Genomic DNA, 21,867 nt, shown 5'->3' with positions numbered 1-21,867 from the left:
CAAAGACGACATGCTCTCCCTTTAATTTCTCATAATTTCTTCTCTCCCTCCCATTTCTCTCACTCTCTCCCTGTGTCCTCTCCCTCTCTCCCTCAGCTGAGATCAGTACCCGTGTAGGTTTGGACAGGGAGCAGCAGAGTAGTTACCAGGTGTTGTTGGTGGTTCAGGATGGAGGTACTCCCCCACGCAGCGCTACAGGGACAGCCTTTATCACCGTCCTGGATGAGAACGACAACACTCCCTCCTTCAGACACAGCCAGCCTGGCAGAGGACTGACCATGCAGGTAATACTGAGGCTGCGTCCCAAATGGCAGCCTATTCCCTATATTGTATGCTACTTTTGACCAGGGCCCTTAGGGCATGGGGTCTCACATGATATGTTAGTGGTCAACGTTGAGAAGAAAACAAGTGACCATTTTACCTTGTGATTTCTTTCCGTAGGTGATGGAGGGCCAGGCATCAGGTCTACTGCTGGGGAAAGTACAGGCCAAGGACCCTGATGAGGGAGAGAACGGCACTGTGTACTACTTCATGTCAGGTGAGAGAGGGATGGAAGAAGGAAGAGAGAGAGGGAGAGAGGAAGGGAGGGATTTTGCGTAAGTTAATGATTGAAGAGTAATTTGCTGTTTTCTGCCGTTGAGTGATTATGTGAGGAATGCATTGTTTTCTTCTGGCATTGTTGGACTCACTCACTCTGTATCTCTCTCTCTCGGTCTCTCTTTTTCTTTCTCTCTCTTTTTCTCATCCCTCCCTCCTCTACAGGTCCCAGAGCAGAGCGTTTCTCTCTGAACCCTACTACAGGTGAACTGCGTTCCTCCTCTCCTCTGAGTCACTCTGACAGAGCTGAGTACAGCTTCACTGTGACCGCCACTGACCGAGGCCAGCCATCTCACAGCGCTACCTGTACACTACACATACAGGTGAGACCCCTAACCCCTAACTCCTAGCCCATAACTCCTTCCCTCTCACAGCGCTACCTGTACACTACACATACAGGTGAGACCCCTACTTCAGACTGCTATCTCCTATCCCCTACCACCTTTCTTCTCACAGATCTAGCTGTATCCTAATCCTAAAGGTCAGAAAACTACTAGATCATAGCCAACACCAATCTATCAAATATCCCACATTTAACAAAAGTATTGGGAGAAGTACTAAGTCAAGCTTGCTCTAGATGTCTGGCTCCTCACAGCAAAGTCGTTCCAAATAGACGTGCCAGTCTGATTTCTGACAACCTTCCTTCCCTCCTTTTCTTTCTTTCTTTCTTTCTTTCTTTCTTTCTTTCTTTCTTTCTTTCTTTCTTTCTTTCTTTCTTTCTTTCTTTCTTTCTTTCTTTCTTTCTTTCTTTCTTTCTTTCTTTCTTTCCTCCTTCCCTCCCTCCCTCCCTCCCTCCCTCCCTCCTCTGTGACTTTTCAAAAGGGGGAATATCTCTTTGAGTAAGAGATGGAAAACTACAGTAGGTATGAATCAAGTGCTCCCATCTGGCCCATGATGATCACCAGCTGTGATTCCTCTGATCAAGGCCATACTGAATGACTTCAACACTTTTAATACAGTAGCCTCACTTCAATACGACACCGCCTGGGATATGCACCCACATAAAAACACCATTCAAGTTAATTTAATTAATATTTAATATACAACTTAATAGTGACCGACCAGGCCAGCACAATGGAAGGAACTCTGTAGCTGTAAATTCAAGATGCCTCCCAAATGACACCCTATTCCCTATATAGTGCTACTTTTGACCGGTGCCCTATGTAGGGAATAGGTTGCCATTTGGAACACAGCACCGGAATCTTTAAGGTTCCAGGAAAATAGAAGGGTCTTGTAATGGCTGCAGTAAAACAGCATCTCGGTGTTCCTTATTTCTTTTCTTTTTTCCTTCCCTCATTTCTCCTGTTCTTCTGACGTGAAGAATGTGAGTAATAATGAGTGTGTAATAGGATTAAACATGGCTGTGTTGTTCTTGTCTGTTGACGTGTTTCCATCAGAGCCCTCGTCCAAGACAAGTACAGCAGTAGGGACAGGATATGATCTCACAAATTCTAACGCTTGTTGATTTTCAATCTGCCGTCTAATGTGGAGTTAATTAACAGATTGTCATATTATGTTTCATAAAGAGCATGGGCTGTTTAGTGACTGCCAACATAGGGGTGCTGTATAGTGTCACTCTGGTTTATCAAGGTATTATAGGTTGTTATGAATTAAGCATCAACAAGTATTTGTTGAGGAGAAAAATGGACAAAACTATTTTATTTTCCTTCCTCTCTCTTTCTCCTTGTCTTGCTCTCTCTCTCTATTTCTCCTGGTCTAACTCTCTCACTTTCATTCATTTGTTCTCTCTCTCTCTCGCTCTCTCTCTCGCTCTCGCGCTCTCTCAGATATTTCAACCCTGTGACTCCATCCCCTGCTTTGAGCGAACTGAAAAACAGGCTTATTAGAACAATGTGGTATATGTGTAACTTCTGGTGCCTGTTTCCATACAAAGGGAGCGATGTGTCAAAGCTGAAGTCTTTCATGTTCTTCTGATTGGTCATCAAGGGAGGTGTAAAAACTCAATACTGTAGACGCCCGAGTCCAGCCCACTGCAGTGAGATCTGAAAGCTCACTACAATTTCCTTTTTTGATTATGTTGACTTTTATCCCTTATTATTTTTCCTGGCAGTGACATGCCTATCTGATTAAACGTGATTAGCACTAGCAGGCCTGTTGTGGGAGTTTGTAAAAAACTCTTAAAACGTTCCGTTTCTTTTATTCACAGTGAGAAAAAAGAGTGGGTGGGTAGAAATCTGTTGCAGGTTCACAGCGTCCCATGAATATTTGGATTCTTTAGCGTTGTATTGGAAAATGTAGCTCCAACTGCTGCTAGCCATGTATAATGGTCTTTATTAGACACATGGCGTGAGTCTGCTGAGGGTTGATGTTCAGCTATCTTGCTATATGGATTATCATTAATGTCAGGATTTTCATAGTTGCTCAAAATGTTCCTCAAAGGTTAACAAATTGTTTGAAGATCCCAGTTATAAAAAACATTGATTAGCTAGCTACTAATTTTGTCCTCCAGCCGGCTCTCGCTATTGAACCTGGTGATGAAGTTAGCTACCTACAAACCTTTAACACCAATATATTGATGATATATGCTTACCATATCCCTATGGCTCTTTCTAGGTCCTGAGTGGTGTATTGAGGATATACAATATGCTTACCAATTCCCTATCTCTCTGTCCACAGGTCCTGAGTGCGAGCAGAGCTCCTTCCAAAGCCAACTCCCTCTCCATATACTTCAACTCCGTCGAGGAGGCCAAACCGGGCTCTGTGATTGGCTCTGTGAAGTCACATGACAGCTTAGAGCTCCCTGAGGCTGGTCAGGTGACCTATACGGTGGTGGGCGGGTCAGACCGAGACGGAACGTTCATGGTGGACCGTCAGACAGGTGACGTGTACCTGGCAAGGGAGCTGGACTACGAGCGATCTGCCCGCTATACACTACAGATAGAGGTGGACAACTTCTCCATGACATTACCCAGCAGCCACCTGGTGCAGCTGGACATCGAGGTGAAGGACAGCAACGACCACGCACCCTGCTTCCCAGAGGACCCCGTTACAATGGTGATACCTGAGAACATGGAGCCTGGGGCATCCATCTACACCTTCCAGGCCTCGGACCAGGACGGATCAGGACCCAACAGCCTGCTGACCTACTCCATCCTGCACCAGGTAGGGTTAGGAGGTTAGGGTTAGGAGGTTAGGGTTAGGTGGTTAGGGTTAGGAGGTTAGGGTTAGCAGGTTAGTGTTAGGAGGTTAGGGGTAGGACCCACAGTTTAGAGAAGCAAAAATCAGTAACAGGCACATTGCTGTTTCAAATTCCAGACCGGTCGTGAAAATTGGAGATGTACTCACTGGCAACTAGACCATCTCCTGCCGTTGTGCCCTTGAGCAAGACACTTAACCCCTTAAACTAGTGGCTTTGGGAGTAGAGCAGAATAATAATTTATATCTCTGCAGATGAACTAATAAAGTTATTCTCTTCTGTATTCTCTTCTGTTTCAGTTATATTGTATTTGACTCTGTTCCAGTACCCTGGACTAAAAACGTTATATTCTATTCTACTCTGTTCCAGTACCCTTGACTGATAAAGTTATATTTAATTCTACTGTGTTCCAGTACCCTGACCTCCCTGACATCCTGACACTTCACCCTTCCACTGGCGTCCTGACCCTGGCGCAGGAACTGGACCATGAGGTTACTTCCTCCCTCATCCTGGTCGTCCAGGCGACAGACTCCGCCCTGAACGGCAGCCAGCGGCGCTGGGGCTCGGTGACAGCGAGGGTGTTTGTGACAGACGAGAACGACAACGCTCCAGTGTTTACCTCGCCTTCCGCGGTCAGTGTCATGGAGGACCAGCCTGTGGGCTTCGTGGTTCTCTACGTTGTGGCGCGAGATGCCGACCAGGGGGAGAACGGACGGGTCAGCTACTTCATCGAGACTGGCAACGCTGGAGGGACATTCAGCCTCAACCCTAATACTGGTGGGTCATTTAAACAACTCCTAGTGTAATGGAAGTGATTTGGTGAACCACGCTCACAGAAAAGGTAACCTAGTCTGACACCTGAAGACTTTTGTCAGCTCCCCAAGCTAATGCCTAGGATTTAGCTCAGCTGGATAACACAGCCTTATGGCATGCAGGGGACGAGTTCAAACCCAGTCGGTAACACTGGCATACAGTATTGTTTTCTCACGAGAGCGATCATGTAGTTGCCAGCTGTACTGTGAACACATGGTGTGATGTCAGAAGGCTATTGGTACCATATTACTAGCTTGCATGTGGTTGGGTCTGTGAGAGAGTCTCATAAGGTTCAACCTATAATCAGGCCCCAGCACAGTTAAAACAGTATAAACAGGGAAGTGTGAAGAGATGTCGTGTGAGAGACGAATCAGAGTTAACGAAGTTACCCCAGTACATTGCGTAGGCCTGCCTACCTGAGCGCTAAACCTAACCACCACCAACACTGCTGCAGCTGTAACAACCACCACCGCTGTAAGTAACGATCCAGCTATCTGGCTGCAGTTTAACAACTTTTTCCATAGCAGAAGGCCGCAGCGAGTGTGGCTGGCAGTGAACACACACTGCTAGACACGCAACGGGCAGGGCTGCCGTGCTGCGCTGAGATTACACACACACACAAACACACACACACCAGGCCTGCAATGCAATGCATCGCTGAGATTAGGGCTTCCCTCTCCTTCTCGTTACCTGGCCCTGGGAGCAGAGGAAAGAGAGGGCACAGCACTGACTCCATTCAATTTCATGCTTTAATGAGCCGCAAACGTCAAAGAGAGAGTGAGGCGGGAGGGGAAGGATGGACGAGGGGAGTTGTGTTGGTTCTGTTTTAAGTTTGTTGTTTTCTCTCTGTATCTCTGTACTCTCTGAGATAACTTGCCCCAGAGCCTTTAGTATGGTCAGAGTTAGTGGCTGGAATAGTTTCAGCCGCTGTGACTCCCCAGTGATCCCGTCCTAATGAGAGAGAGAGAGAGAGAGAGAGAGAGAGAGAGAGAGAGAGAGAGAGAGAGAGAGAGAGAGAGAGAGAGAGAGAACATATTTAGGATGTTTCCAGTTCCAGTCTCTTTGGTTTACGTAGTGTTTTACTGTGTATGTATGGTTGTATTAGAGTAGAGCAGTCACAGTTCTGAAGACTGGGGTGCACTAAGGTAAAGATATTTCCTTGCTCTCACATGTTTCTTCTCATGTTAGACATTCTAGTAGTTTCTTCTATTAATAGGATTAGTCTAGGGAACAGTGTCGTCTTACACAAATTGATAAAAATGTTAAACTTTCAGGGGCAAATTCTCAGACCTAGATTAAGCCAACTCCTGGACCAAAAATGATCCTAAATTAAAAGGTTTAATCCAGGAGTTGACTGGGATTAATCTGGGTCAAAGGGAAACTCGACACACATAGTTTGATGATTTAATATTTCCATTGAGCCCAGTGGAGGGGGAAAGAACCCCTAATAGAGTTAGGAGACACCCATCCTCCACCCAGAAGGATCCAAGGTTACCATGATCTGTAGTAGGCTTCTCCAACACAGCTCCCTGTTGTGCTGGTGTAATGGGAACATAACCAGAATGTGTAGAGATGGGACCATTTCTCCTGTCATCGTAGACCCTGGCCTGGGCCGGTGGACAGGATAGGACAGGAGCAGACCAGGTGGTCAGAGGATTAACTCATGCCATTAACTGTTATTATACTGACTAATTACCTGCATTGCTGGTACCAGTTCAAGATGGGCAAGGCACGAACGCATACACACATGCACACACACACACACACACACACACACACACACACACACACACACACACACACACACACACACACACACACACACACACACACACACACACACACACACACACAAACACATACTGGAACCAGATCAAGATGGATGCCCTCTCTCTGTGACACACCTGATAGATCTTGACAGCTTCCTGCTTCTGTCGCCTCAGCCGAGCAGGGGATTCGTGGTTCCTTATTGGTGGGGCAGTGGGGGAGGGGTGGAGCCAGGGTCAACGCATGTCTCACACACCACAACAAAGCCCAGAAGACCAAACGGCAAATAGTGTGCGTGTGTGTGGGTGTTATCAAAGTCTCAAAAGAGGGACTGAGTCACACACACACAAACACACACACATGCAGTTCTAATCGCTCCTTTAATGGTTCCCAGCAGTCTGAGGTTGGGGTTCTTTGGTGTTTTGTTTCTGCCTTTCATGGGAATAGATCCACACACACAGATGACTGGGTGGACGTGTGTAAGTAAGTGAAGCTCTTGGCAAGGAGCAGCGCTTGGCCTCCGACGGAGAGGGAGGAATGACTGGTGAAAGATGAAGCTACCAGAGAAATGAAGCAAGCAGTGAAAGCTGAAGCTAGCAGAGTTGTGAAGCTAGAAGAGTGTTGGAGCTAGCAGTGAAAGTTGAAGCTAGCAGAGTTGTGAAGCTAGCAGAGTGTTGGAGCTAGCAGTGAAAGTTGAAGCTAGCAGAGTGTTGGAGCTAGCAGTGAAAGTTGACGCTAGTGGAGTGTTAAAGCTAGAAGTAGAAGTTGGAGCTAGCAGAGTTGTGCTGGACTAGAGAGCACAGGGACCTTTCACAGTGTGTGACTGCACAATAGGTAGGGAGAGGGACCAGCTGAGTCTGCGTCCCAATAGCACCCTGCATCCCAACTAAGTTCACTACTTTTGACCAGGGTCCATAAGGACCTCTCCACTCCCTAGGCTCTCTCTCCATCCTTTAATATGTATCATCTCCTCTCCTCCACCCCTGGCTCCCTCTAACCCCTCTCCTCCACCCCAGGCTCCTTCTCTTACCCCTCTCCTCCACCCCAGGCTCCCTCTAACCCCTCTCCTCCACCCCAGGCTCCTTCTCTTACCCCTCTCCTCCACCCCTGGCTCCCTCTTAACCCCTCTCCTCCACCCCAGGCTCCTTCTCTTACCCCTCTGCTCCACCCCAGGCTCCCTCTAACCCCTCTCCTCCACCCCAGGCTCCTTCTCTTACCCCTCTCCTCCACCCCTGGCTCCCTCTCTAACTCCTCTCCTCCACCCCAGGCTCCTTCTCTTACCCCTCTCCTCCACCCCAGGCTCCCTCTTACCCCTCTCCTCCACCCCAGGCTCCTTCTCTTACCCCTCTCCTCCACCCCTGGCTCCCTCTCTAACCCCTCTCCTCCACCCCAGGCTCCTTCTCTTACCCCTCTCCTCCACCCCTGGCTCCCTCTAACCCCTCTCCTCCACCCCAGGCTCCTTCTCTTACCCCTCTCCTCCACCCCATGGCTCCCTCTCTAACTCCTCTCCTCCACCCCAGGCTCCCTCTCTAACTCCCTCTCCTCCACCCCTGGCTCCCTCTCTAACCCCTGTCCTCCACCCCAGGCTCCCTCTCTAACTTCTCTCCTCCACCCCAGGCTCCCTCTCTAACCCATCTCCTCTCCTCCACCCCTGGCTCCCTCTCTAACTCCTCTCCTCCACCCAAGGCTCCCTCTCTAACTCCTCTCCTCCACCCCAGGCTCCCTCTCTAACTCCTCTCCTCCACCCCAGGCTCCTTCTCTAACCCCTCTCCTCCACCCCTGGCTCCCTCTCTAACTCCTCTCCTCCACCCCAGGCTCCCTCTCTAACTCCTCTCCTCCACCCCAGGCTCCCTCTCTAACCCCTCTCCTCCACCCCAGGCTCCTTCTCTTACCCCTCTCCTCCACCCCTGGCTCCCTCTCTAACTCCTCTCCTCCACCCCAGGCTCCCTCTCTAACTCCTCTCCTCCACCCCAGGCTCCCTCTCTAACTCCTCTCCTCCACCCCAGGCTCCCTCTCTAACCCATCTCCTCTCCTCCACCCCAGGCTCCCTCTCTAACTCCTCTCCTCCACCCCAGGCTCCCTCTCTAACCCCTCTCCTCCACCCCAGGCTCCCTCTCTAACCCATCTCCTCTCCTCCACCCCAGGCTCCCTCTCTAACTCCTCTCCTCCACCCCTGGCTCCCTCTCTAACTCCTCTCCTCCACCCCAGGCTCCCTCTCTAACTCCTCTCCTCCACCCCAGGCTCCCTCTCTAACCCATCCTCTCCTCCACCCCTGGCTCCCTCTCTAACCATCCTCTCCTCCACCCCAGGCTCCCTCTCTAACCATTCCTCTCCTCCACCCCAGGCTCCCTCTCTAACCCCTCTCCTCCACCCCAGGCTCCCTCTCTAACTTCTCTCCTCCACCCCAGGCTCCCTCTCTAACCCATCTCCTCTCCTCCACCCCTGGCTCCCTCTCTAACTCCTCTCCTCCACCCCAGGCTCCTTCTCTTACCCCTCTCCTCCACCCCAGGCTCCCTCTCTAACTCCTCTCCTCCACCCCAGGCTCCTTCTCTTACCCTCTCCTCCACCCCAGGCTCCCTCTCTAACTCCTCTCCTCCACCCCAGGCTCCCTCTCCAACTCCTCTCCTCTCCTCCACCCCAGGCTCCCTCTCTAACCCATCTCCTCTCCTCCACCCCAGGCTCCCTCTCTAACTCCTCTCCTCCACCCCAGGCTCCTTCTCTTACCCCTCTCCTCCACCCCAGGCTCCCTCTCTAACTCCTCTCCTCCACCCCAGGCTCCCTCTCTAACCCATCTCCTCTCCTCCACCCCAGGCTCCCTCTCTAACTTCTCTCCTCCACCCCAGGCTCCCTCTCCAACTCCTCTCCTCTCCTCCACCCCAGGCTCCCTCTCTAACCCATCTCCTCTCCTCCACCCCAGGCTCCCTCTCTAACTCCTCTCCTCCACCCCCAGGCTCCTTCTCTTACCCCCTCTCCTCCACCCCAGGCTCCCTCTCTAACTCCTCTCCTCCACCCCAGGCTCCCTCTCCAACTCCTCTCCTCTCCTCCACCCCTGGCTCCCTCTCTAACCCATCTCCTCTCCTCCACCCCAGGCTCCCTCTCTAACTCCTCTCCTCCACCCCAGGCTCCCTCTCTAACTTCTCTCCTCCACCCCAGGCTCCCTCTCTAACCCATCTCCTCTCCTCCACCCCTGGCTCCATCTCTAACTCCTCTCCTCCACCCCAGGCTCCCTCTCTAACTCCTCTCCTCCACCCCAGGCTCCTTCTCTTACCCCTCTCCTCCACCCCTGGCTCCCTCTCTAACTCCTCTCCTCCACCCCAGGCTCCTTCTCTTACCCCTCTCCTCCACCCCAGGCTCCCTCTCTAACTCCTCTCCTCCACCCCAGGCTCCTTCTCTTACCCCTCTCCTCCACCCCAGGCTCCCTCTCTAACCCCTCTCCTCCACCCCAGGCTCCCTCTCTAACTTCTCTCCTCCACCCCAGGCTCCCTCTCCAACTCCTCTCCTCTCCTCCACCCCAGGCTCCCTCTCTAACCCATCTCCTCTCCTCCACCCCAGGCTCCCTCTCTAACTCCTCTCCTCCACCCCAGGCTCCTTCTCTTACCCCTCTCCTCCACCCCAGGCTCCCTCTCTAACTCCTCTCCTCCACCCCAGGCTCCCTCTCCAACTCCTCTCCTCTCCTCCACCCCTGGCTCCCTCTCTAACCCATCTCCTCTCCTCCACCCCAGGCTCCCCTCTCTAACTCCTCTCCTCCACCCCAGGCTCCCTCTCTAACTCCTCTCCTCCACCCCAGGCTCCTTCTCTTACCCCTCTCCTCCACCCCTGGCTCCCTCTCTAACTCCTCTCCTCCACCCCAGGCTCCCTCTCTAACTCCTCTCCTCCACCCCAGGCTCCTTCTCTTACCCCTCTCCTCCACCCCTGGCTCCCTCTCTTACCCCTCTCCTCCACCCCAGGCTCCTTCTCTTACCTCTCCTCCACCCCCTGGCTCCCTCTCTAACTCCTCTCCTCCACCCCAGGCTCCCTCTCTAACTTCTCTCCTCCACCCCAGGCTCCCTCTCTAACCCATCTCCTCTCCTCCACCCCTGGCTCCCTCTCTAACTCCTCTCCTCCACCTCAGGCTCCCTCTCTAACTCCTCTCCTCCACCCCAGGCTCCCTCTCTAACTCCTCTCCTCCACCCCAGGCTCCCTCTCTAACTCCTCTCCTCCACCCCAGGCTCCTTCTCTTACCCCCTCTCCTCCACCCCAGGCTCCCTCTCTAACTCCTCTCCTCCACCCCAGGCTCCCTCTCCAACTCCTCTCCTCTCCTCCACCCCAGGCTCCCTTTCTAACCCATCTCCTCTCCTCCACCCCAGGCTCCCTCTCTAACTTCTCTCCTCCACCCCAGGCTCCCTCTCCAACTCCTCTCCTCTCCTCCACCCCAGGCTCCCTCTCTAACCCATCTCCTCTCCTCCACCCCAGGCTCCCTCTCTAACTCCTCTCCTCCACCCCAGGCTCCTTCTCTTACCCCTCTCCTCCACCCCAGGCTCCCTCTCTAACTCCTCTCCTCCACCCCAGGCTCCCTCTCCAACTCCTCTCCTCTCCTCCACCTCGGCTCCCTCTCTAACCCATCTCCTCTCCTCCACCCCAGGCTCCCTCTCTAACTCCTCTCCTCCACCCCAGGCTCCCTCTCTAACTCCTCTCCTCCACCCCAGGCTCCTTCTCTTACCCCCTCTCCTCCACCCCTGGCTCCCTCTCTAACTCCTCTCCTCCACCCCAGGCTCCTTCTCTTACCCCTCTCCTCCACCCCAGGCTCCCTCTCTAACTCCTCTCCTCCACCCCAGGCTCCCTCTCCAACTCCTCTCCTCTCCTCCACCCCTGGCTCCCTCTCTAACCCATCTCCTCTCCTCCACCCCAGGCTCCCTCTCTAACTCCTCTCCTCCACCCCAGGCTCCCTCTCTAACTCCTCTCCTCCACCCCAGGCTCCTTCTCTTACCCCTCTCCTCCACCCTGGCTCCCTCTCTAACACCTCTCCTCCACCCCAGGCTCCCTCTCTAACTCCTCTCCTCCACCCCAGGCTCCTTCTCTTACCCCTCTCCTCCACCCCTGGCTCCCTCTCTTACCCCTCTCCTCCACCCCAGGCTCCTTCTCTTACCCCTCTCCTCCACCCCTGGCTCCCTCTCTAACTCCTCTCCTCCACCCCAGGCTCCCTCTCTAACTTCTCTCCTCCACCCCAGGCTCCCTCTCTAACCCATCTCCTCTCCTCCACCCCTGGCTCCCTCTCTAACTCCTCTCCTCCACCTCAGGCTCCCTCTCTAACTCCTCTCTCCTCCACCCCAGGCTCCCTCTCTAACTCCTCTCCTCCACCCCAGGCTCCCTCTCTAACTCCTCTCCTCCACCCCAGGCTCCTTCTCTTACCCCTCTCCTCCACCCCAGGCTCCCTCTCTAACTCCTCTCCTCCACCCCAGGCTCCCTCTCCAACTCCTCTCCTCTCCTCCACCCCAGGCTCCCTCTCTAACCCATCTCCTCTCCTCCACCCCAGGCTCCTCTCTTACTCCTCCTCCACCCCTGGCTCCCTCTCTAACTCCTCTCCTCCACCCCAGGCTCCTCTCTAACTCCTCTCCTCCACCCCAGGCTCCCTCTCTAACTCCTCTCCTCCACCCCAGGCTCCCTCTCTCTAACTCCCTCTCCTCCACCCCCGGCTCCCTCTCTAACTCCTCTCCTCCACCCCAGGCTCCCTCTCTAACTCCTCTCCTCCACCCCAGGCTCCCTCTCTAACCCATCTCCTCTCCTCCACCCCAGGCTCCCTCTCTAACTTCTCTCCTCCACCCCTGGCTCCCTCTCTAACTCCTCTCTCCTCCACCCCAGGCTCCCTCTCTAACTCCCTCTCCTCCTACCCCAGGCTCCCTCTCTAACTCCCTCCTCTCCTCCACCCCCTGGCTCCCTCTCTAACTCCTCTCCTCCACCCCAGGCTCCTCTCTAACTCCCTCTCCTCCACCCCAGGCTCCCTCTCTAACTCCTCTCCTCCACCCCAGGCTCCCTCTCTAACTTTCTCCTCCACCCCAGGCTCCCTCTCTAACCACTCCTCTCCTCCACCCCTGGCTCCCTCTCTAACTCCTCTCCTCCACCCCAGGCTCCCTCTCTAACTCCTCTCCTCCACCCCAGGCTCCCTCTCTAACTCCTCTCCTCCACCCCAGGCTCCCTCTCTAACTCCTCTCCTCCACCCCTGGCTCCCTCTCTAACTCCTCTCCTCCACCCCAGGCTCCCTCTCTAACTCCTCTCCTCCACCCCAGGCTCCCTCTCTAACTCCATCTCTCTCCTCCACCCCAGGCTCCTCTCTAACTCTCTCCTCCACCCCTGGCTCCCTCTCTAACTCCTCTCCTCCACCCCAGGCTCCCTCTCTAACTCTCTCTCCTCCACCCCAGGCTCCCTCTCTAACTCCTCTCCTCCACCCCTGGCTCCTCTCTAACTCCCTCTCCTCCACCCCAGGCTCCCTCTCTAACCCTCTCCTCCACCCCAGGCTCCCTCTCTAACTCCTCTCCTCCACCCCAGGCTCCCTCTCTAACTCTCTCTCCTCCACCCCAGGCTCCCTCTCTAACCCATCTCCTCTCCTCCACCCCTGGCTCCCTCTCTAACTCCTCTCCTCCACCCCAGGCTCCCTCTCTAACCCCTCTCCTCCACCCCAGGCTCCCTCTCTAACTCCTCTCCTCCACCCCAGGCTCCTTCTCTTACCCCCTCTCCTCCACCCCGGGCTCCCTCTCTAACTCCTCTCCTCCACCCCAGGCTCCCTCTCCAACTCCTCTCTCTCCTCCACCCCAGGCTCCCTTCTCTAACCCATCTCCTCTCCTCCACCCCAGGCTCCTCTCTAACTCCTCTCCTCCACCCCAGGCTCCTTCTCTTACCCCTCTCCTCCACCCCAGGCTCCCTCTCTAACTCCTCTCCTCCACCCCAGGCTCCCTCTCTAACTCCATCTCCTCTCCTCCACCCCAGGCTCCCTCTCTAACTTCTCTCCTCCACCCCAGGCTCCCTCTCCAACTCCTCTCCTCTCCTCCACCCCAGGCTCCCTCTCTAACCCATCTCCTCTCCTCCACCCCAGGCTCCCTCTCTAACTCCTCTCCTCCACCCCAGGCTCCTTCTCTAACCCCTCTCCTCCACCCCAGGCTCCCTCTCTAACTCCTCTCCTCCACCCCAGGCTCCCTCTCAACTCCTCTCCTCCACCCTCCTCCACCTGGCTCCCTCTCTAACCCATCTCCTCTCCTCCACCCCAGGCTCCTCTCTAACTCCTCTCCTCCACCCCAGGCTCCCTCTCTAACTTCTCTCCTCCACCCCAGGCTCCCCTCTCTAACCCATCTCCTCTCCTCCACCCCTGGCTCCTCTCTAACTCCTCTCTCCTCCACCCCAGGCTCCCTCTCTAACTCCTCTCTCCTCCACCCCAGGCTCCTTCTCTAACTCCTCTCCTCCACCCCAGGCTCCCTCTCTAACTCCTCTCCTCCACCCCAGGCTCCTTCTCTTCCCTCTCCTCCACCCCAGGCTCCCTCTCTAACTCCTCTCCTCCACCCCAGGCTCCCTTCTCTTACCCCTCTCCTCCACCCCCAGGCTCCCTCTCTAACCCCTCTCTCTCCACCCCAGGCTCCCTCTCTAACTTCTCTCCTCCACCCCAGGCTCCCTCTCCAACTCCTCTCCTCTCCTCCACCCCAGGCTCCCTCTCTAACCCTCCTCTCCTCCACCCCAGGCTCCCTCTCTAACTCCTCTCCTCCACCCCAGGCTCCTTCTCTTCCCCTCTCCTCCACCCCAGGCTCCCTCTCTAACTCCCTCTCTCCTCCACCCCAGGCTCCCTCTCCAACTCCTCTCCCCTCTCCTCCACCCCTGGCTCCCTCTCTAACCCATCTCCTCTCCTCCACCCCAGGCTCCCTCTCTAACTCCTCTCCTCCACCCCAGGCTCCCTCTCTAACTCCTCTCCTCCACCCCAGGCTCCTTCTCTTACCCCTCTCCTCCACCCCCTGGCTCCCTCTCTAACTCCTCTCCTCCACCCCAGGCTCCCTCTCTCAACTCCTCTCCTCCACCCCAGGCTCCTTCTCTTACCCCTCTCCTCCACCCCTGGCTCCCTCTCTAACTCCTCTCCTCCACCCCAGGCTCCCTCTCTACCCCTCTCCTCCCCACCCCTGGCTCCTCTCTAACTCCTCTCCTCCACCCCAGGCTCCCTCTCTAACTTCTCTCCTCCACCCCAGGCTCCCTCTCTAACCCATCTCCTCTCCTCCACCCCTGGCTCCCTCTCTAACTCCTCTCCTCCACCCCAGGCTCCCTCTCTAACTCCTCTCCTCCACCCCAGGCTCCCTCTCTAACTCCTCTCCTCCACCCCAGGCTCCCTCTCTAACTCCCCCTCTCCTCCACCCCAGGCTCCCTCTCTTACCCCTCTCTCCTCCACCCCAGGCTCCTCTCTAACTCCTCTCCTCACCCCAGGCTCCCTCTCCAACCCTCTCCTCTCCTCCACCCCAGGCTCCCTCTCTAACCCCTCCCTCTCCTCCACCCCAGGCTCCCTCTAACTCCTCTCCTCCACCCCAGGCTCCCTCTCCAACCTCCCTCTCCTCCACCCCAGGCTCCTCTCTAACCCATCTCCTCTCCTCCACCCCAGGCTCCCTCTCTAACTCCTCTCCTCCACCCCAGGCTCCCTCTCTTACCCCTCTCCTCCACCCCAGGCTCCCTCTCTAACTCCCTCTCCTCCACCCCAGGCTCCCTCTCAACTCCTCTCTCTCCTCCACCCCTGGCTCCTCTCTAACCTCCTCTCCTCCACCCCAGGCTCCCTCTCTAACTCCTCTCCTCCACCCCAGGCTCCTTCTCTCCTCTCCTCCATCTCTCTTACTCCTCTCCTCCACCCCAGGCTCCTCTTCTCTCCTACCCCTTCTCCTCTCCACCCTGGCTCCCTCTCTCCCTCTCCTCCACCCCAGGCTCCCTCTTCTCTCTCTCCTCCACCCCTGGCTCCCTCTCTAACTCTCTCCTCCACCCCAGGCTCCTCTCAACTCCTCTCCTCACCCCCTTGGCTCCCTCTCTACCCCTCTCTCTCCACCCTCAGCTCCTTCTCTTCCTCTCTCCTCCACCCCTGGCTCCTCTCTAACTCCTCCCTCCACCCCAGGCTCCTCTCTCCCTCTCCTCCACCCCAGGCTCCTCTCCACCCTCTCCTCACACTCCTTCTCACTCCTCCTCTCTCCTCTCCACCCCAGGCTCTCTCTAACTCTCTCCTCCACCCCAGGCTCCCTCTCACACCTCTCCTCCACTCCCTCTCCTCTCAACTCTCTCCTCCCACCCCAGGCTCCCTCTCTCTTCACCCCTCCATCTGGCTCCCTCTCTAACTCCTCTCCTCCACCCGGCTCCTCTCTCTACCTCTCCTCCAAACCTGGCTCCTCTCTAACTCCTCTCCTCCACCCCAGGCTCCTTCTCTAACTCCTCTCCTCCACCCCCTGGCTCCCTCTCTAACTCCTCTCCTCCACCCCAGGCTCCCTCTCTAACTCCTCTCCTCCACCCCAGGCTCCCTCTCTAACTCCTCTCCTCCACCCCAGGCTCCCTCTCTAACTCCTCTCTCCTCCACCCCAGGCTCCCTCTCTAACCCTCTCCTCCACCCCAGGCTCCTCTCTCTAACCCCTCTCCTCCACCCCAGGCTCCTCTCTACTCTCCTCCCCCCACTCCTCTCTCTCTCCTCCACCCCAGGCTCCTCTCCCCACCCACTCTCCTCTCCCTCTCCTCCTCCTCCCACCTGGCTCCCTCTCTAACTCCTCCCTCTCCACCCCAGGCTCCCTCTCTAACTCCCCTCTCCTCCACCCCAGGCTCCCTCTAACTCCTCTCCCTCCACCCCTGGCTCCCTCTCTAACTCCTCTCCACCCTTTCCTCTCTGCTCTCTCCACCCCAGGCTCCTCTCTTACCCTCTCCTCCACCCCTGGCTCCTTCTCTAACTCCTCTCCTCCACCCCTGGCTCCTCTCTAACTCCTCTCCTCCACCAGGCTCCCTCTCTCCTCCAACCCTGCTCCCTCTCAACCTCCTCTCCTCCCACTCTCTCTAACTCTGTCCTCTCTCCCAACCCTCTCCTCCTCCACCCAGTCTCTTCTCTCCCTCTCCTCCACCCCAGGCTCCCTCTCTACTCCCTCCTCCACCAGGCTCCCTCTCTATTCCTCTCCTCCACCCCAGGCTCCTCTCTAACCCTCTCCTCCACCTGGCTCCCTCTCTAACTCCTCTCCTCCACCCCAGGCTCCTTCCTCTAACCCCTCTCCTCCACCCCTGGCTCCCTCTCTAACTCCTCTCCTCCACCCCAGGCTCCCTCTCTAACTCCTCTCCTCCACCCCAGGCTCCTCTCTAACCCTCTCCTCCACCCCAGGCTCCCTCTCTAACCCTCTCCTCCACCCCTGGCTCCCTCTCTAACTCCTCTCCTCCACCCCAGGCTCCCTCTCTAACTCCTCTCCTCCACTGGCTCCCTCTCTAACCTCTCTCCACTCCCAGGCTCCTCTCTACCTCCTCTCCTCCACCCCCTGGCTCCTCTCTAACTCCTCTCCTCCACCCCAGGCTCCCTCTCTAACTCCTCTCCTCCACCCCTGGCTCCTCTCTAACCCCTCTCCTCCACCCCAGGCTCCCTCTCTAACTCCTCTCCTCCACCCCAGGCTCCCTCTACTCCCTCTCCTCCACCCCGGGCTCCTCTACCTCTTCACCTCCTCTCTCTCCCCCCCAGGCTCCTCTCTTACTCCCTCTCCTCCACCCCAGGCTCCCTCTCTAACTCCTCTCCTCCACCCCAGGCTCCCTCTAACTCCCTCTCCTCCACCCCTGGCTCCCTCTCTAACTCCTCTCCTCCACCCCAGGCTCCCTCTCTAACTCCTCTCCTCCACCCCAGGCCCCTCTCACTCTCTCCCTCCTCTCCTCTTCTAACTCCTCTCCTCCACCCCAGGCTCCCTCTCTAACTCCTCTCCTCCACCCCAGGCTCCCTCTCTAACTCCCTCTCCTCCACCCCAGGCTCCTCTCTTACCCTCTCCTCCACCCTAGGCTCCCTCTCTCTCCACCCCTGGCTCCTCTCTAACTCCTCTCCTCCACCCCAGGCTCCCTCTCTAACTCCTCTCCTCCACCCCAGGCTCCCTCTCTCCTCTCTCCACCCCAGGCTCCCTCTCTAACTCCCTCTCCTCCACCCCAGGCTCCCTCTCTAACTCCTCTCCTCCACCCCAGGCTCCCTCTCTAACTCCTCTCCTCCACCCCAGGCTCCTCTCTTACCCCTCTCCTCCACCCTGGCTCCTCTCTACCCCTCTCCTCCACCCCTGGCTCCCTCTCTAACTCCTCTCCTCCACCCCAGGCTCCCTCTCAACCCCTCTCCTCCACCCCTGGCTCCCTCTCTAACTCCTCTCCTCCACCCCAGGCTCCTCTCTTACCCCTCTCCTCCACCCCTGGCTCCCTCTCTAACTCCTCTCCTCCACCCCAGGCTCCTCTCTAACTCCTCTCCTCCCCCCTGTCTCCTCTCTAACTCCTCTCCTCCACCCCAGGCTCCCTCTCTAACTCCTCTCCTCCACCCCAGGCTCCCTCTCTAACTCCTCTCCTCCACCCCAGGCTCCCTCTCTAACTCCTCTCCTCCACCCCAGGCTCCCTCTCTAACTCCTCTCCTCCACCCCAGGCTCCCTCTCTAACTCCTCTCCTCCACCCCAGGCTCTCTCCCCTCTCTCCACCCTAGGCTCCTCTCTAACTCCTCTCCTCCACCCCAGGCCTCTCTACCCTCTCCTCCTACTCTCACTCCCTCTCCACCCCTGGCTCCCTCTCTAACTCCTCTCCTCCACCCCAAGGCTCCCTCTCTAACTCCTCTCCTCCACCCCAGGCTCCTCTCTAACTCCTCTCCTCCACCCCAGGCTCCTCTCTAACTCCTCTCCTCCACCCCAGGCTCCCTCTCTCTAACTCCTCTCCTCCTACCCCAGGCTCCCTCTCTAACTCCCTCTCCTCCACCCCAGGCTCCCTCTCTAACCCCTCTCCTCCACCCTAGGCTCCTCTCTACCCCTCTCCTCCACCTGGCTCCCTCTCTAACTCCTCTCCTCCACCCCCTGGCTCCCTCTCTAACTCCTCTCCTCCACCCCAGGCTCCCTCTCTAACTCCTCTCCTCCACCCCAGGCTCCCTCTCTAACTCCTCTCCTCCACCCCAGGCTCCCTCTCTAACTCCTCTCCTCCACCCCAGGCTCCCTCTCTTACCCCTCTCCTCCACCCTAGGCTCCTTCTCTTACCCCTCTCCTCCACCCCTGGCTCCCTCTCTAACTCCTCTCCTCCACCCCTGGCTCCCTCTCTAACTCCTCTCCTCCACCCCAGGCTCTCTCTCTAATCTCTCCTCTCCTCCACCCCTGGCTCCCTCTAACCCCTCTCCTCCACCCCAGGCTCCCTTCTCTTACCCCTCTCCTCCACCCCAGGCTCCCTCTCTAACCCTCTCCTCCACCCCAGGCTCCTTCTCTAACTCCCTCTCCTCCACCCCCAGGCTCCCTCTCTAACCCCTCTCCTCCACCCCAGGCTCCTTCTCTTACCCCTCTCCTCCACCCCCGGCTCCCTCTCTAACTCCCTCTCCTCCACCCCAGGCTCCTTCTCTTACTCCCTCTCCTCCACCCCTGGCTCCCTCTCTAACCCCTCTCCTCCACCCCAGGCTCCTTCTCTTACCCCTCTCCCTCCACCCCTGGCTCCCTCTCTAACTCCCTCTCCTCCACCCCAGGCTCCTCTCTTACCCCTCTCCTCCACCCCTGGCTCCCTCTAACCCCTCTCCTCCACCCCAGGCTCCTTCTCTTACCCCTCTCCTCCACCCCTGGCTCCCTCTCAACTCCTCTCCTCCACCCCAGGCTCCCTCTCTAACCCCTCTCCTCCACCCCTGGCTCCCTCTCTAACTCCTCTCCTCCACCCCAGGCTCCCTCTCTAACTCCTCTCCTCCACCCCAGGCTCCCTCTCTAACTCCTCTCCTCCACCCCAGGCTCCCTCTCTAACTCCTCTCCTCCACCCCAGGCTCCCTCTCTAACCCATCTCCTCTCCTCCACCCCTGGCTCCCTCTCTAACTCCTCTCCTCCACCCCAGGCTCCCTCTCTAACTCCTCTCCTCCACCCCAGGCTCCCTCTCTAACTCCTCTCCTCCACCCCAGGCTCCCTCTCTAACCTCTCCTCTCCTCCACCCCAGGCTCCCTCTCTAACTCCCTCTCCTCCACCCCAGGCTCCCTCTCTAACTCCTCTCCTCCACCCCAGGCTCCCTCTCTAACTCCTCTCCTCCACCCCAGGCTCCCTCTCTAACTCCTCTCCTCCACCCCAGGCTCCCTCTCTAACTCCTCTCCTCCACCCCAGGCTCCCTCTCTAACTCCCTCTCCTCCACCCCAGGCTCCCTCTCTAACTCCTCTCCTCCACCCCAGGCTCCCTCTCTAACTCCCTCTCCTCCACCCCAGGCTCCCTCTCTAACTCCTCTCCTCCACCCCAGGCTCCCTCTCTAACCTCTTCTCTCCTCCACCCCAGGCTCCCTCTCTAACTCCTTTCCTCCCCCCCTGGCTCCCTCTCTAACCCATCTCCTCCACCCCAGGCTCCCTCTCTAACCCATCTCCTCTCCTCCACCCCAGGCTCCCTCTCTATCTCCTTTCCTCCCCCCTGGCTCCCTCTCTAACCCATCTCCTCCACCCCAGGCTCCCTCTCTAACTCCTCTCCTCCACCCCAGGCTCCCTCTCTAACCCATCTCCTCTCCTCCCCCCCTGGCTCCCTCTCTAACCCATCTCCTCTCCTCCCCCCCTGGCTCCCTCTCTAACCCATCTCCTCTCCTCCCCCCCAGGCTCCCTCTCTTACCCATCTCCTCTACTTTTCCAGGTTCTCTGTCTATCCTGAAGCCCATTGACCGGGAGGAGCAGGTCCTGTTCAACCTGACCATTGTAGCCCAGGACCACGGGGTACCAGCGCTCTCATCCAGCCAGCTGCTGTCTGTCCAGGTCATCGATGTGAACGACCAGGTGCCCTGGTTCCAAGAGAACCAGTACCAAGCCCAGATTACAGAGAACCAGCCTGCAGGAACCACTGTTCTGGTGGTGTCGGCCTCCGACCTGGACCAAGGTGAGAGATGCTAGGCTTGAGCTCAGTGGGCTAACACAGGAGATTCAGTCGATACATACATAGTATACAGCACTGACAAGCACATGACTGTATTGCCCTCATCATATACTATATGTTATGGTGGCTTTCTTTATGACATAGTAATATATAAAGTGCACATGATGACACGCAGTTCTTCTACATATTTGCTGTACTGTTTCTTAAAAGAAATAGAACTCAGTGTCAGCCAGCAGAGCCTCTTGTTCTAAGTGTTGATCCTCCATGTGTTCAACGCATGTTCACATCATCAGCATGGCCAGTAACAGTTGGTTTTAATTGAAGACCGTGCTGGAGATGGTGAGTGTGTGTGTCCGTGAGGGTGTGTGTGTGTTCACATTCCCCTGGAGTTAGTCAAGAGCACATAACCCAGAAGGATTATAAAGTTTCTCTCCGGGGTGATTAGTGGGGTAAGGTGATGGTGCCAGAGTCTTTCACTGTTAGCACGCTATCACACACACACACAACACACACACACACACACAATCTCCCAGCCTCCGCCCGCCTGGTGCAGCCCAGCCATCCACTTACACAGCAAAACCAACTACAAACAAATAAAAACAGGAATGCTGCTGTGTTTGCTCTTTTTGGTGAGAAAATATTGTGTTTTTTTCGCAAACACTTATTTGCGAATGTTTTCAGTGCCCGGGGGTAGAGAGGGTTCAAAGTATAACATGACTGAATGGAATAGGACTCTGCCGGCCCAGCACCCTATGAAAGTGATGTCCATTTGACCTCCAATCCTTCTCCCTACCTCTTCCCCTTGGCCTTAACCCTTTGATGTTTGCAAACTGTATCTGTAAGATGGTAGCAATCTTGTGGAAGCTCCACCACTGCTACGGTGTTTATACCTACCCAGACCCTTCAAATCTTCAGAACGTTGAAGCGTAAGGGCCAAGAGGATGGTGTAGGCTGCTGACAGGGTTTGACTTCATATGCTCCTTCTCTCTCTTTCTTTTTCTTTCTGTCTCTCTCTCTCTCCAGGTACCAATGGCCAGGTGACATATGGAGGCATCTCTGATGAGGGTTTCAGCATTCACCCAGCTACAGGTGTTATAACAACCACTAAAGCCCTGGACAGAGAGGCACAGGAACAATACACCCTGACCGGTAACTGGCACTGACCATAACATCTTACCCTGACCCCTGACCCTTATCCCGTAACCCCTCAGCCGAACTCCTGGCCCTAACCCTGATCCTTAACCCTGACCCTTATCCTAATCCTAACCACTAAAGCCCTGGACAGAGAGGCACAGGAACAATACACACTGACCGGTAACTGGCACTGACCATAACATCTTACCCTGACCCCTGACCCTTATCCCGTAACCCCTCAGCCGAACTCCTGGCCCTAACCCTGATCCTTAACCCTGACCCTTATCCTAATCCTAACCACTAAAGCCCTGGACAGAGAGGCCCCACAACTGTACACTCTGACAGTTAACTGTCCCTTTATATGAGTAA

At 56.2% G+C, this 21,867-nt stretch overlaps 1 protein-coding gene across 1 annotated transcript in view; it reads left to right on the top strand.

The window, feature by feature from the left end:
- The window catches only part of LOC106612868 (protocadherin-16), a 205,656-nt gene that overhangs the window by 148,788 nt on the left and 35,001 nt on the right, over positions 1-21,867 (top strand). The window contains 7 exon segments of the mRNA XM_045724531.1: positions 97-284; positions 442-538; positions 763-920; positions 3,235-3,720; positions 4,168-4,531; positions 20,128-20,367; positions 21,388-21,513. Of these exon segments, the coding sequence (XP_045580487.1) occupies positions 97-284; positions 442-538; positions 763-920; positions 3,235-3,720; positions 4,168-4,531; positions 20,128-20,367; positions 21,388-21,513 (1,659 nt within the window).

This window comes from Salmo salar, chromosome ssa09 (genome assembly GCF_905237065.1).
Source record: "Salmo salar chromosome ssa09, Ssal_v3.1, whole genome shotgun sequence".
NCBI classification, from domain to species: Eukaryota; Metazoa; Chordata; class Actinopteri; order Salmoniformes; family Salmonidae; genus Salmo; species Salmo salar.
The sequence above is the reverse complement of the archived record's forward strand: the minus strand, read 5'-3'. Positions and strand labels throughout refer to the sequence as shown.